The 15,497-nt window shown below is 40.9% G+C and overlaps 1 protein-coding gene across 2 annotated transcripts in view; it reads left to right on the forward strand.

Annotated features, from left to right (window-relative positions):
- LOC111867522 (serine/threonine-protein phosphatase 2A 56 kDa regulatory subunit epsilon isoform) overlaps positions 1–15,497 on the forward strand; it is a 219,883-nt gene that overhangs the window by 186,815 nt on the left and 17,571 nt on the right. For both annotated transcript variants that reach the window (XM_023857485.2, XM_033752713.1), the window contains exon 4: positions 970–1,062. In XM_023857485.2, the coding sequence (XP_023713253.1) occupies positions 970–1,062 (93 nt within the window). The remainder of the gene's footprint in view (positions 1–969; positions 1,063–15,497) is intronic.

Below are 15,497 nucleotides of genomic sequence, written 5' to 3' on the forward strand. Positions count from 1 at the left end.
GGTTAATGGATTTTAAGACACTGTCTGTTAGCTTGAAGACTGCCTCTTCAGTGGATATACCTTTCCTAACGCCGTATTGCTCTGGGACCAATATGTTGTTACAATGCATATGCTGATTTATCCTACTATACATGACTTTCTCAAGTACCTTAGAGAAAGTAGATAATAATGAAATCGGCCTATAGTTCGTCATACTATACTTATCTCCTTTTTTGAATAGTGGCTTTACTATTGAAATTTTTTGGCAGTCTGGGAAAATGCCTGTGTATAATGAGTGATTACAAATGTGAGCTAAAGGGCAACTAATTAAATCAGAACAAGCTTTCAGAACTTTATTTGTTACTTCATCAAAACCTGACGAGTTTTTTGGTTTCATGATGCGTATTATATTCTGTATCTCAGCTTCATTTGTTGGGATGATTTTGATACCAGGGAAATTTGTAGGAAATGCAACTTTCAAAATTGACAGAGCATTTTCATTTCCCATCTGATGTAAATTTAAGTTCTCAGAAATTGTTAGGAAAAATTTATTGAAGTCGTTGGCAAATGTTTCTAGGTCCTTTCCTATCTCAGATTTAGCCAGAAGAGACGGTATCTCTTCAGATAAATGTAGTCTTTCTGACTAACATAAGGTTCTATGGAATGCTATATGTATGTATGTATGTAATTTGGGATTGAATACTGAAATTTATTTTGTCAGATGAAATGCAGCTTAGGTTTGTGATATTATTCTGCATACATAATTATTGGGATGTCATGGGGTTTCAAATATTCAGTGCTTCATTATGTAAGTTTGCTTTTTGCAGAACTTGTTTTATGCAAAGGTGTGTTTGAGTTGGCCCAAAGAGTTTGCATGGAGCATTCAGGTCTTATTACTGAATGGTTCAAATGACGAGTTTTTTGTTCCATGTATTACCAGAACCTTTAGTATTCGAAAATTTATACTGTTTCTTTTTTCTTTTTCTGCAGTTAGTGTATGAGTTTTTCCTACGGTTCTTGGAATCCTCAGACTTTCAGCCCACCATTGGCAAGAAAGTAATAGACCAAAAATTTGTGCTACAGGTATGTAACTGTTTGCTAGTATATTCTTCTGCCATCTGAGAAATATCTGTTCATATATCAAGTGAAAGAGAGTCTTGATTGTGTTTAGACTGGGTTAAATTAGATCTGTGTTATTCCTTTAATGTAGTACTCTGTTTTAATGTGCCTTGAAAGGTTATATTAAACAATTTATATATATTTAATTATATCTTAATGTGTGTAATAATAATGAGCAGTGAAGTCTTATTATTAAGTGTGTATTCATTTGATATGTAGTTCTGACTTCTTGCCAGTTTGAATAATTATCAGTTAAAACAGAATAGTGACACATGATGTTTATGTTTGTTATAATGGGAGAGTAAGTCATAGTATTATTATTCATTTTATCTAAAATGGGGCTTTTCCAGAATTACAGAATATTGTTTCCCAATCTCACATCTACTATATTTTCTTTTTTACCCTCATTTCATTATTTTTATATAATAAATAAATAAAAGGAGGCATGTGAAAATAACTTTGTGTCTTTGTGTGTCTCCCCCCCCCCTCCAAAAAAAAATGAAATCTCTTTGACGGTAATTGGTATGATAAACATGTTCCTGTGACACCAGATATGTAGGGGTGCTGATAAATCTTTGGCTTTTTTATTTCACCTACTTTTATTGTAATAATACTTTTATCACATCCAAGTTTATTGTTTTGTATATGTGTGACCTAAATTTCATAATTGTAGCCTCACTGTTAAATGGTTGTTGCTGATTTGAAGTGAAAATGGCGAAAAGAATTGAGATTTCCCTGCAGAAGAATGGTGAGCAGTGGTGAAATATGTTTTCTTGAAAGGGAACTTGAACAAAGAAAATTATGGTTATATGTCCGTTACACTAGGTGATAATACCCCTTCACACTCCACAGTGAAGAAATGGGTTGCTAGGTTTAGAACAGGACATTTGAGCACTGAAAACCAAGAACATTCTGGGACACCAACTCAAGTGACAATTCCAGTAAACGTGGATGCCATTCATTACAAGATATTGGATGACCAAAGAATACCCAATAAAGAGATAGCAGAGGCCCTGGAAATATCGTGAGAAAAGTAAGCTATATAATTCACGAGATTTTAGATGTGAGAATGCTCTCAGCCAAATGGATTCCTAAATGTCTCAGTGCTGTTCAGAAGCGTGATTGAGTGCTTGCTTCACAAACCATTTTGGACAATAACGGCTGGATCCTGTGGAATTTTGTAACCGTCTCAGAACTCTGGATGAAACTTGGATCCATATATTTGATCCAGAAACCAAGGACCAATCCAAAGAATGGAGACATCGTGGTTCCCTGTGTCCAAAGAAGTTTAAGACACAGAAGCCATCAAGCAAGGTGTTGGCATCTGTCCTTTGGGACAAAAATGGAATTTTGCTTGCAGACTACATTGAAAAGGGAGCAACCATCACGACAAAGTACTATGTTGCACTTTTCAACAAATTCAAGCAGCAACTGGTCTCCAAATATTGAGGCAAACTTTCAAAAGAAATCTTGTTTCTTCAAGATAATGCTGCCATCACAAAGTGGCCATAATGCACAAGAAATTGGTGGATCTTCACTTTGAAGTTCTGAAACACTTGGCCTACTCAGCTGATTTGGCCCCTTTGGCCTTCTGCCTCTTTCCTAATGTCAAGAAAGGGCCGCGCCATAGCTCAAGTGGTTAGTTGCTGGCTTCCCATTACAGCGGCCCGGGTTCAATCCCGGGTCTGGTTAATTTTTAATTCCTTCAGTCTAGTATTCCTGTTAAGAGTACACAGCTTCTGCGGTCTTGTTGAGATCTGGTGTAACCTAGTAAATTCATTAATGTATGTTTGTAAAAAGGGAAATTTCTAGTGATGAATTTTATGTACAGAAAAACATGTCCTTCCTAAATATTTAATAACTATTCCAATATTTTAGTGTATGTTCAGTTGGAAATATTGTGTGACCTCTGGTGTCTTGTGTTTTGCAATGTCGGATATGATTATGCCACTCTGATACAGATACAAAACTTACATCTGGAATGGAAGTGACAAATTCCATTGTTATTGAACGATAGTGCTGCCAAAGTTTCCAATTGGTTAGAAAAACAATTTGATTTAATAGTTTTTATCTAATTAATAGCATATTTACAATCTACTCTTGATAATATGTAGTAATAAGTAAATTTGTTCTAAGTAGATTTCTTGAGTAGAGAACGTCATCCGCTGATGATACTCTGATAGGCCCTGTAAAGGAAAGGTGGTGGTTTTAAATTTCATCATCAGCAGGTTGTGGTAGGTCAGACGGCCACTGTCTCCTCATTCTTCTTATTACATTTAGTGTGTTGCTAATTTCTACAATTAGTCTGTTGTTGTGTCCGAGTATGTTTCAAAGGTAGAGTGTTGACAATCTATATATGTCTTCTATGACAAATTGGATTTGCACATCACTGTGGATAGTAAAGTTGGAGACATACCAAGGTGCTTTAGTTACTGAGCACAAGAATTTGGATTGAAGTCTTTGAATTATTTTTGTTTTTGGTTTTGTACATCCCCATAGCTGTATAGCATATGTCCATATGGGTTTTATTATGCACTTGTATAGTAGAAGTTTGTTTTCTATGGATAGCTTGGATTTATGGCCCAAAAGCCAGGACATTTGTCATAGTTTTAAATTTAAGTTCTGACACTTTGTTTTCACATGTTACTGCCATGTAATTTTTTTAGGCGTGGTGTAATTGCAAGTATTTTACTTCGGTTTGGACCGGCATTCGCATATTATTGATGGTAACCTGTGGGAAAGTTATGCTTTTCATTTTTTTTTTGGTTGATTTTGTCAGGTTTGTTTTGATTTTCCATTTGCTGTCAATGCTGGAGGAAGTTTAAGTGATGTTGAAGATGTTGCGATGCTACTACTGGATCATTTTTTGCTGCTAGCAAGGCTGTGTCATCTGTGAAGGTTGTGATTATAGTGTTGTTTGTTGTGGGCAAGTCTACAATATACTAGATTATGTATAGTAGAGGCCCCATCACGCTTCCTTGTGGTATGCCTGATTTCGCCTGGTAGCAATCTGAATATGAATTATATTTTATTTGAAAGTGTCTTTCAGTGATGTATGACTTTAAAAGTAGGTAGTATGGCCTGAGGAATGTATTTTTGACTTTATGTAATAGTCCAGTGTGCCAGACCTTGTCAGATGCCTGAGCTACGTCAAGGAAAACTGCTGTACACAATGTCTTTTCTTCGAGGCTTGTTGCAATCATGTTTACAATTCAGTGCATTTGTTGTATTGTGGAGTGTCCTTCCCTGAATACAAATTCGTAATCGGGAGTAACAGTTGACAGGTCTAGGTTGTTTCTAATCCTCTTCAATAGCAACTTTTCAAAAAGCTTCGATGTGACCAGCAGCGAGCTAATCAGCTGACAAGAATTTACTTTATTGGCTGGTTTCCCAGGTTTAGGTATCAGTATAATCTGAGCTAATTTCCACATTATCGGGTAGTACGACATTCTGAGCATGCTGTTAAAGAGGGTTATTAGCAATACTATTGCTTTTCTTGGTAATTGAGTATTTTTCCTGTGATAAGGTCATAACTGGGTGCTTTGTGCAGATTTATGTTCTTACTTTCTTGAACTGGTTCTCTAGGTAAGAAGGGTTTGATAGGTAATGACATTTGACATGGTATTTCCAGGAAGGTTTCAATTTCACTGTCATAATTTATGTTAAACATGGTGTAAATACCTGTTCAAGGTGTTCCGCGGATGTTGTGACTTTTTCACTATAACTTTTTGCCCAGCTTCTGTCTGATTTTCGTGTCAGCGGTATCGATATTCGGGGTGTTTTGAACTTCTTTGTTGCCTTCCAGATTCTGTGGTCATCTTTAGAGAGAGGCATGATATAGTGTTCGAATGTTCTATTCCTCATGTTTATAGTTATGTAGTTTTCCCCTTAGTCTGTTATAAATAAACCTGTCATCATTGTTTCTTGATCTCTGCCATCTGCTTCGTGCTCTGTGTTTTTCAGCCACCAGCTCACATATATAGAAAGGGATATTATCTGTTTTCTTTCTTCCGTCCTATGGGGTGGGTGTTGAATACCACGCTGCTTCCTGTATTAAAGTGGTATGAATGAATGTATGAGGGGTAGGCCTTCTTGGCCCTTGTACTGTGACCTACAGTGGTCTTTTATGCTTTCCCTTTTGATTATCCACTCAGCAATCCTGTGCTTCGAATGAAGCGCAGGATTTTGTATGTGGGGGCGTCGAAATAGTCACTTGGTTCCGTAAAGTATTGACCCAAGTGACATAATCTTAAATAAGCTAAGGCCTTGCATTCATACAGGATATGTGTGACTGTTTCATTTTCTTCTTGACACCCCTCACAAGTGGGACTATCACTTAGTCCCAGTTTGAAGAGGTGTCCTTTAAGGTGACAGTTTCCTGTAAGTAGTCCCGCCACTCATCGTAGCTGGTTCCTGTTTAATGTAAACAGTTCCTTCGCTCTTTTAGCTGAGGGTCCTCGTATGAGTCCCTTTGCTTGCCTGAGTCCAATCAAGGATGCCCAGTATTTCTTGTGTTTCATATTTGTCCAGTCCCTGATTGCCTGTCTGGCAACTCCTATAGGGATGTCACAGGCTGGTTCAGGTCCTATGAAAGGATGTTCAGCTCCAGTCTTGGCCAATTGGTCTGCTATTTTGTTTCCAGCAATAACCTCATGCCCTGGAACCCATATCAGTTTTACCCTGTTATGTATGGTGGCAATCCCAGACCAATTTTGAGTTGATCTGGTGTTTGTCAAGTGCTTTACGTGCAGCTTGGCTGTCAGTATGTAGATGTTCCTATTTCTATAGTTCCTATCTAGATTCTCCATAATACGTGCCTTAATAGCATATACTTCTGCCTAGAATACTGTTGTATACTGCCCAAGGCTGAAACTAAGTTTCTGCCTCGTGCCATAGCAGTACACACCAGCTCCAGTGCCCTTATTTATCTTGGAACCATCTGAGATCAGTCTATTGGGCCGAAACCCGTCTCCCCATTCACTCCTGTCAGGAAACCTGACTGTGAAGGGGTTTTCATATACATGTCTCAGTATCATTTTGTCAGACCCCATTTGTAATATGGGTTCTTTTTTCATGTCCTGAGTTATATATGCATGTCCGAAACTATCGGATTTAGGTTTCCATTGATCACTCCATGGGGAAGTTAGATTCCTGCCCTGGCCTCTGCCTCCAACTGTAGATGCAGTGGGGGGCAGTCCAAGGGGTGCCTCCAGTGCAGCTGTTGGAGATGTTCAAATTGCTTCTGTGATACCGAAGCAAGCCAGCCTTTGCAATTTACTAAGCTCTGCCATGCTTGTCTTGAGTTTAACTCTGGACCACCATACTGTAGCGCCATATGTAGTTAGTTAGTTATTGGAGAGGGTCGGTTTCCCCATGCACTGAGACCTGTATTGGTCCATTGTGCTTCCCTCTATGATTTCTACCAGTCTCTATATCCTACCGGTACTGGTGCTTACCATCAGTCCCGCCCAGCCAGCGAGACCGGCTCTACTAGCTGAGAGGTATCTATAATGCTTCCCCCATCTACCAGAGGTATTAGAGACTGCTGTTGGGTGGGAAACGTCCGTTAATTTGGCTCAGTGACCTCCTTTGGAGATATGAGGTTCTTTTATGTGCCGTAAAGCTACGACACAGGACCCACGGCTTAAAGTCCCTCCCAGAGGACTTGTTCCCTGAATTTTTCCGCCCTTAAAAATTCGATGACGTCCGCCGGGTATTTGAACCCGCGTACTACGAGTCATGAGACGGGAACGTTACCTCTAGACTACGGAGGCCACTTAGTGCCATATGTAAGTATGGGTCTTACAACCGCAGTATATATCCAATGCACAACGTGTGGCTGCAGTCCCCAAGTTTTACCAAACATGCTTCTGCATGTCCAAAAAGCCTTATAGTCTTTGTTAATGACCTTGTCCAGCTGCTATTTCCATGTCAGTCCCTTGTCTAATCCTAGACGAAGGTACTTGACATCGCTGGAGAGCTGGATCGTCTTATTGAAGAGGGTCGGTTCCTTAAGGCCCTTTATATTTCTCTTCCAGTAAACGTTATAATTACCGTCTTATTGGGATTGATGGAGAGACCTGTTCTTTCACACCATTGTTAGACCATGTTCAGAGCTGTCTGAACATGCTCTGATACCGTCGAAAGGAATTTTCCTTTTATGAGGATTGCTATGTCATCAGCATATCCTATTGTATAATACCCATTATCGTTAAGTCCCCACAGGAGATCCTCAACGACCAGGCCCCACAGCAGAGGCGAGAGCATGCCCCCTGCAGACAACCCCTAGATGTGGCTGCCCCCCCAGGGTTTCTCCTGATAATGTAGCAGCTATGGTTCTGCTTTCCAGCATAGCACTGATCCACATGCATATTGCAGGCTCTGTGCCATGATTTCCAGCAGCCTGTTTGATTATATCAAATGAGGTTATATCGAAAGCTCCCTCTATGTGAAGGAATGCTCCTAAGGCAATGTCCTCATGTTCATTCGAACTTTCTGTGTGTGTTACAATATTGTGTAGTGCACTTGGTAGGCATGCTGGTTTCAGTGTAGAGGATATGTCCTCAATGCCCCATCCCTGATATGCCTGTCCACTATACAGGTATTCTCCATAGTTTTCAACAAGAAAGACGACAGGCTGATAGGACGATAAGCCTTAGCCTCGGTGTAATCAAGTTTCCCGAGCTTTGGGATAAACATCACCTTAACTTGCCTCCAGGCCATGGGGATGAAACCATATGCCATGCAGGCTCTATATATGCAGCATAGGTTTGGAACTAAAAGTTCCGCCCCATGATGCAAAAGTGCCGGTACAATTCCATCTGTTCCCGCTGACTTAAATGGTCTAAAGGTATTCAGTGCCCATCTGATTTTTGACTGGTTAATTATGACTTTGGCCAGGTTCCAGTCTGCGCTGTTCGTCTTGCTTTGGCAAGTGTCCACGTGTTGCTGACCCTGTCCTTCATCCAAATTATCAATCAATTTTGAATCAGGAAAGTGAACCCCGAATAATTCGTTCAGTGTCTCCTTTCCTGTTTGAGTACGTATACTGTCCGTTAGGCAGCTTAAGCTTGCTGACCTTGTTGGTCGCCTGTTTTGCCATGATTCTCATGAGTCTGGCACCACCTAGTACATCATGGATCTCCTGGCAGTGTCTCCTCCATGAGAATTGCTTGCTTTCCTTATTTCTTTGTTGTAACAGGTAAGGGCTTCCTTGTAGGTGTCCCACTGCCCTGTTCTTTTAGCTGTATAAACAGCCTTCTCATTTGGTTCTAAGCCCACTCAGCTGTTTATTCCACCAAGGCGCTCTCCTTGGTCTGTGAGTGGTCTTAGCCAGACAATTCCGGTTAAAGGACAAGATAATAGCCCATTGCAACTGGTCAACGGACCGATCAACATCCTTTATTGTAAGACTCCCAATTGGTTCTCTTAGGATCCCCATAAGTAGCTTGATCTACTGTATTGTTGCATATTTGAAAACATATATATCTGTGATCCGATAGGGATGGCTCATCAGATACATGCCAGTTACTTACCAGGTTTCCTATGTTATTTGTTCCTAGTGTCAAAGCAGTAACCTCCTTCCTATTGCAAACTACAAATGTAGGTTTGTTACTATGGTTTAGAATATTCAGGTTCGAACTCACCAGAAATTCCATAATGCTCACACCCAATGATAAGTTACTTTTTCCTCCTACAGCAGTAGTCTGTGATGTCCCTCATTTCCTTAGTTGGTGGTGGTTCATCCAAGTCATATGGAAGGTAGACTGAAGCAATAATGAGCTCCCTGCTTCCTCCTTGATATGTGTTTGTTATCCTTACCACTCTTGCATCCCTAGAACAGAGCTCCAGCAAAGGCAAGGCATTAACGTGATTCCTGATATAAACAGAAGATCTTGCATTATTATTGGGTACATCAGAGTAAACTGTTCCCTCTGTGTTAGTTAAGCCCCTTATTTGACCCTTGTATAACCAAGGTTTCTGAATAAGTGCTATATATGCCTTACCCTCAGCTAGTTGTTGGCACAGAGATCCCGTGGCAGCTTTGCTATGGTGTAGGTTAAGTTGAAGAAATTTCATGGTGTTAGTGATCTCTTTCAATTGTGGCAGGGTCAATTTCCATCTTATGTCCCTCCCCATCCTTGGACTGGGTTCCGTGTGAAGGGGCCCCCTGATTCGCTTTGCTTCGGTCATCTGGGGGGAGGTGGGTACATCATCCCCTTCCCCCTCAGAGACCTAGTTATAAGATACTGTATCTGTCACAGGTTCTGCCAGGCGCCAAACTTCGGGATCATGCAGCACCTTAACAGTCCCTTGTGAGAGTCCTGTAAATGTTTTGTATAATAATATGGGAGTTCCAGTCTATGAATAAGACGAGCCTTTGGCCTTTCGACTCAGATTGCTTATCGAGTACCCTTCAATTCTCAGTATGAAGTCCTGGATTGAGGTCTGCAATCCATTTCAGCAGCTCTTCCTAATTCTGGGCAATTTTGTCTTTAGTCTGGAGACCCACTTTAACAGGCTTGGGCAGGTTCCTGGCATCAGTAGCCTTCAGCCTGGCCCCTGATTCCAGCCTGTGGTTCTCAGTGGCTTTGGTGAGCCATTGACCCGACTGTTGGTCGGCACATGCATAAATAAGTGCACCTCCCACTTGTCTGTACGATTTCAGGTGTGGTAGTTCTCCCTTTGGAGTTCTATGTAACACCTCTGCCAGTGCTTCCAGAATGACATTCTGGTCATCTTCGGTAAGCTTGTCCTCAGGATAAGTTTCCTTGAAGATAGCTACCTTTATATTGGTCAGAGCCTCCTTGTAAGTCCCTGGTCCCTTAGATTCCCTGGGCCTTTTCTTGAGTTCTGGCCATTTCTGTGGGGGTACTGCCCTCCGATCTTGGCCTCTTAAAGATGCCAGTGGGGGTTTCTCCGTGCTTGGACGAGCCTGCATTTCCTGGTTGCTGACTGCGCCCAGTTCCTGCTTTGCTTGCTCCAGCTCTTGCCTTTCTTAACTTCCATCTAGTGCATCCAGACAGGGCTTTCTTCGCCAGACGGATGCTACCTACTCCAGAGACTAGGTGTCCCAGTCCTTCTCCTGCTGCAGGTGTATTAGAGGTACTAGCCCCCTATAGTGGTATGTCAGTACTACTGACTCCCAATAGAGTTTTTTCTTTTTGCCTCAGGTAGGTTCTGAACCACTGTTTCGTCCCTGCCTTTGGCTGAAAATACAACAGCAGGTTCGCTGGCTGCAGCTGGGTCACTTAGCGGTTCACCAGAGCTTCCAGCCCCTTGCTGAAGCATTTCTCGTAGGGATCCCCTTGGAGGGGGGTCCCTCTTTAGTTTAAGGTCCTTACGATCAGTTTTGTTTTTGGTTTCTTTCATTTTGGTCCCAAGAGTTTTGGGGATTTAGAAGGTCGCCACCCACATTGCCCCATATGGGTGGAAGGCATAAATACAACGTGGTGCTGCCTGGTGCCCTGAGGGGATAATTCAAGACACTGGCTAATTACCACCCCAGTGCCATGCAGCCCTCAGCAAGATGCATCACACCTTGGCTTAGGTGGTCTGGTCCTGTTGAATGAAACCCTCACAAGCCTCCAGGACCAAGAGTGCCTGTTCAGGGCGGGAGGGGTATCCCAGATTAATGGGAGTGCGACACCAGTTACTCATAAGGCAACCTACATGAGAAAGTTGCCCCTGGGGGTAGCTTATGAGCTCCCCCATTTCCACCCCTCCACATGGGTTGGTCAAATCGTTCTAGAGCCCTAATGCTTGTGGCACCTTATCGGTACTTTAGGGAGACAACTCAAATAGCCGAAGCTACCCCCATAGGAGTGCTCTCCTGCATTCGTCCTGGGTACACTATAGTGAAACCCAAGAGTCATTATGCTGCTGCGTGGGAGGCTCTGGTCATAACGCCATCACCCTTTATGGGAACTTGGCCACCAGCCCCAGAAGGTCATAAATGATCCAGACCCCCAAGACTGTTGTTGCCTGGCGGGACCACAAAGAGGTGTCCCAACTCATGCCTGGCCCATGATGTGTCCCCACCAAGACACAGCCATGGTTCGGCCATCCTCACTGAGGATGGCGTAATTACCACCCATAACATGTGACAAAAACGTCAGTTACCCCGGGATCATACCCAGGCCACCTATTAAGGTGGTAAAACACTGAGTTGCCTTGTCCAGATCATTCAGTTCTTTTATTCTTAAGTTCAAGTTTATGTGTTCTTCTGTGTATGTACAAAAGCTATCCCAATTGGGTTTTTGGGTGTTAAGTGGGAGCATGGTAGCATAGTTGGTTGAGGAACTATGCTACAAGCCAGAAGGTCGCAGGTTCGAATTCCAATGAGGTGGACTTTTTTCAATTTACTTAATTCTTCTAGCTGCACTATGGCCCTGGGGTTGACTCAGACCCTAACAGAAATGAGTACCAGGAATATTCTTGGGGATAAAGGGCGGCGGGCACATAGGGCTGACAACCTTACCGCCATCTATGAGCCAAGGGCCGCGCCATAGCTCAAGTGGTTAGTTGCTGGCTTCCCATCACAGCGGCCTGGGTTCGATCCCGGGTCTGGTCAAGTGGGATTTGTGGTGGACAAAGTGGTGCTGGGGCAGGTTTTCTCCAAGTACTTCGGTTTCCCCTGCCAATCTTCATTACACCAGTTGCTCCACAATCACCCTCACCTATCATCTGGGGCTGGTACAATAGGCCAGAAGTGGCTGCAGTACAAGGGACTTAGTCCCACCCCACGAGCGATAAAAAAAATCTATGAGCAAATTGTCTAGATCAGCGGTTCTCAACCTTTATGAGACCGCCGCCCAGTAAGTTCTTTTTTTATAAGACGAGGGTCCAGTCCCAACAAATTTACTCGTAAATACCTTTCCAATTTTGTTAAAGTTCATGCATTAAGCTAATGTAATATTAGTAATTAATTATGGCATAATCATAAAGAGTATTAGTACACTTATGTATATGGTGTGGCATGTTGACAAACATAAAATTACATTTAAATTAGCTATCAATCACTGGACTAATGGAATCTTGTAGCATTTTGTAGTTTCCTCAGACCAACATCATTAAATTAATTTGTGCTAATTTTCATTGACATATCCCATGCTGATCACCAAAAACTTATGTTATTCAGCGTAAAATTGATTATTGTATTATTAAATTGATTCTAATGATGTTGGTTTGAAAAAGACGGCAGTTAGAAAAATATTTATGCATTGTAACTCACCATAGAAGTTAGCTGAGTAGGGGAAGAAGCAGAAGGATGTCAACTTGCTGGCGAAACACTTATTATCACATACACATGCCAAATAATTATATATGTAAGGTATATAATTTGATAAATAAAAATGTTAGAATGTCTCAATTCTAAACACTACTTCCAACACTAATTAATATTTTGATTTTAAAGATGCAGCACTTCAACACAGGAATTATAAGTTATTGGAAAGTTAAACTTAGTTTCTTTTATCACAACTGAGTTTGGAAGGTTTTAATTAGGCTAGTGAGACTTCTCTTTCTGTTTTCCGTCCATTAGCTTATTAATTCTGGGATGAATTGAAGTGAGAGCCAAACGGAGACAGTCAGAAAGTTGCAGGCAGTTCCTCTGTTTCGTTTTAAGCACAGTCATGGCAGAAAATTCAGTTTCACATAGATATGTGGTGGAAAAACAAAGAACAAACCTCACTGCTATTTGATGTAAATTTGGATATTCATTTTTCATTCTTATCCAGAATTTTGAATTACTTGTAGTATTAAAAGTAGTTTCCAGTCCTTTGTCCAATGATAATTCAAAAAGTTAAGGGTTTTTTCACGGGAAAGGGTTGTCTCTTTGTGTTCAACAAAAGGGTTCTCAATCCACATATTTTGCCTCAGGGGATCCTCATGTTCAAACGACAACAACAACATCTTCAAGTGGGCTGCAGTAATATCTGAAACTGAAGTGTGTGAATATAAATCATCTGCTTCCATAATATAATCTGAGTATGACTGAAACATTTCATTGTTTCCTTCTGCAGTCATATTAAGCCAGAGTTTGAGTTTCGTTTTGAATGATTTGATCTTGTTCCATGCATTAAATATTGTTGTATCTGAACCTTGAAGTTTTAAATTCAACTTGTTCGTGTAAGAAAGTATGTCGCTGAGATACGCCAGCCTGGCTACCCATTTCTTATCCAGGAAATAATGGGACAGGTTACTTTTGTTATCAATTAGAAAGAGCTTGACTTCCTTTTGGAGTTCATATAACCTCTTGAGAACTTTACCACGGGACAACCAACGAACTTCCGAATGGAAAAGAAGATTTTGCTGATCAGAGCCCATTTCATCGCACAATGCTTTTAACAGTCTTGTATTTAAAGCACTGTTTTTTATATAATTAATAATCTTAACAGATTGAGACAGGAATTCATTAAGCTCAAGTGCCATTTTTTGGAAGGCCAGGTTTTGCCTATGATTGTAGCAATGTGTTGACACTTAAGTTATTGCCCACCATATCCTTATCCATAGTGACCAAACCTGAATTTCTACCTGTAAGACAGGCAGCGCCATCAGTGCAAACTCCAACGCAGTTCTTCCATTCGAGACCTCTCTCTTCAATGAAACCATTTAAGACTTCGAAAATTTCACTGCTTGTAGTGTGCATAAGTAATTCAGAAACACTTAAAATATCTTCCTTCATGTCACTCTCATCATGGTCAATATATTGTACATACATAAGTAAAATGCTGCTGTTCTAAATATCTGTAGATTCGTCCAGTTGTAATGCAAGCAATTTCTTTTTTTTTTTATTTTTTTCAGTGACTTGAGTTTCTGTATCTTCTGCCATATCAGATATCCGCCTACCAACTGTATCATTCGACAGTGGGATGTCTTTTATTTGACTTGCCACAGACTGGCCTAATACTTCATTACAGGCAGCAATCAAAGAAGGCTTATGAGTTCTTCCCCAGTGGAATATGGTTTTTTTACATTTAGCTATCTTTAGTGATATTAAATAGGATGCCATCAGAAGTGAAGTGTCAGTGGTTGAAGCCTGGTAAATAATTTTCTTTTCTACTTTAAGTTCATCTCTTTTACACATAAAGAATTCAATGGGTTTGTTGACTAGATTGGAATGTCTTGTGTTGAGATATTGGGTAAGTCGCGATGGCTTCATAGCATATTAGCACAAATGACACGTTGAGGTCGTGGCAATTGGTCGGTGTTAGGGCATTGTATGAAACCAAATTTTAAGTAGCTGTCCATGTACTTACAAATTGATGCAGAATTTTTCTTCTGTGTGCTGGTGGTTTTCCCTTCATTTTGTACATCCTGGAGATTGCTATGTAGGCTTGAGGTGGATGAATCACTATTTACTTGTTGCATCACAAACACCTTCAGTACAAGATTTCTTAACACCAAAATTAAACAAAGTCCCCTGTCTCTTATTCATATTAAAATTTAAATCACTCAGGTTTCGAAACAAGCACTTACACACTGCAATGCGAACTTTTGAAGAAACAGTATTCAGTATTACTAGATTTGAGAACCGGATACAGACTGCCTTGATCTTCAATTTCAGTGGAAACATTTTCTTTATATTTCCTTGCTGATTAGTCACTGACATTAGCAATACAGATGTTATTTCGCTTGGTTTTGAGAACAGAGGGTATGCCGCCCATTGTTGTAATCAGCTTGCAGGCAATTTTTATGACTGGTCATAAACATCGGTATTGCCTTTCCCGAATGTTGAAAGATTTGGATGTCTGAAAATTCCTGATCATTCATGAATACTTCCATGTTTAAAAGTATGTGGCTTGGTCCCTGACATTTGCTACACAGATTTAGGTGTTCTGTGTCTGAGCTTCTTGGCACAAATATTATTCTCCTCAGAATATTTCCACTATAAAATATTTATTCATGAAAAATGACAAATTCCAGAAGAGTGTCTCATGGCCCAGTATAATTGATGCCAGGTCCCACTACTGGGCTGCGGCCTGGCAGTTGAGAAGCACTGGTCTAGATAATGTGGGAACCTCAACATCTCACAACCCTATGGGCCTCCACAGCCTGTTAGAAGGATACCTTTACTTTCCTTTAAGTGTTGGAGTAGTTGATTTACTTATTGTATGTGTGCTCATAGTTGCAATTAGTGAAGAATGGTCTGACAGTAGCTCAAAGCTGGATTTAACTTGCATGTAGTTTGACATTATGCTGTGGAACACAAAGAAGTCCAACAAGTCTGGCAACTTATTTGGGTCTGTTGACCAGTACGTCAGTTTGCCGGTGCTGAGATGTTTACAGTTTTGTCTGTAAGAGATTTTGTTCTTTTGGTGTTATAAGTCTCACTCCCCATTCCTTATGTTTAGCGTTCCAGTCTCCACCTGTCAGGAATTTAGATTCCAGTGACTGGA

The sequence above is a fragment of the Cryptotermes secundus genome, unplaced genomic scaffold, assembly GCF_002891405.2.
Source record: "Cryptotermes secundus unplaced genomic scaffold, Csec_1.0 scaffold1241, whole genome shotgun sequence".
Lineage (NCBI taxonomy): Eukaryota > Metazoa > Arthropoda > Insecta > Blattodea > Kalotermitidae > Cryptotermes > Cryptotermes secundus.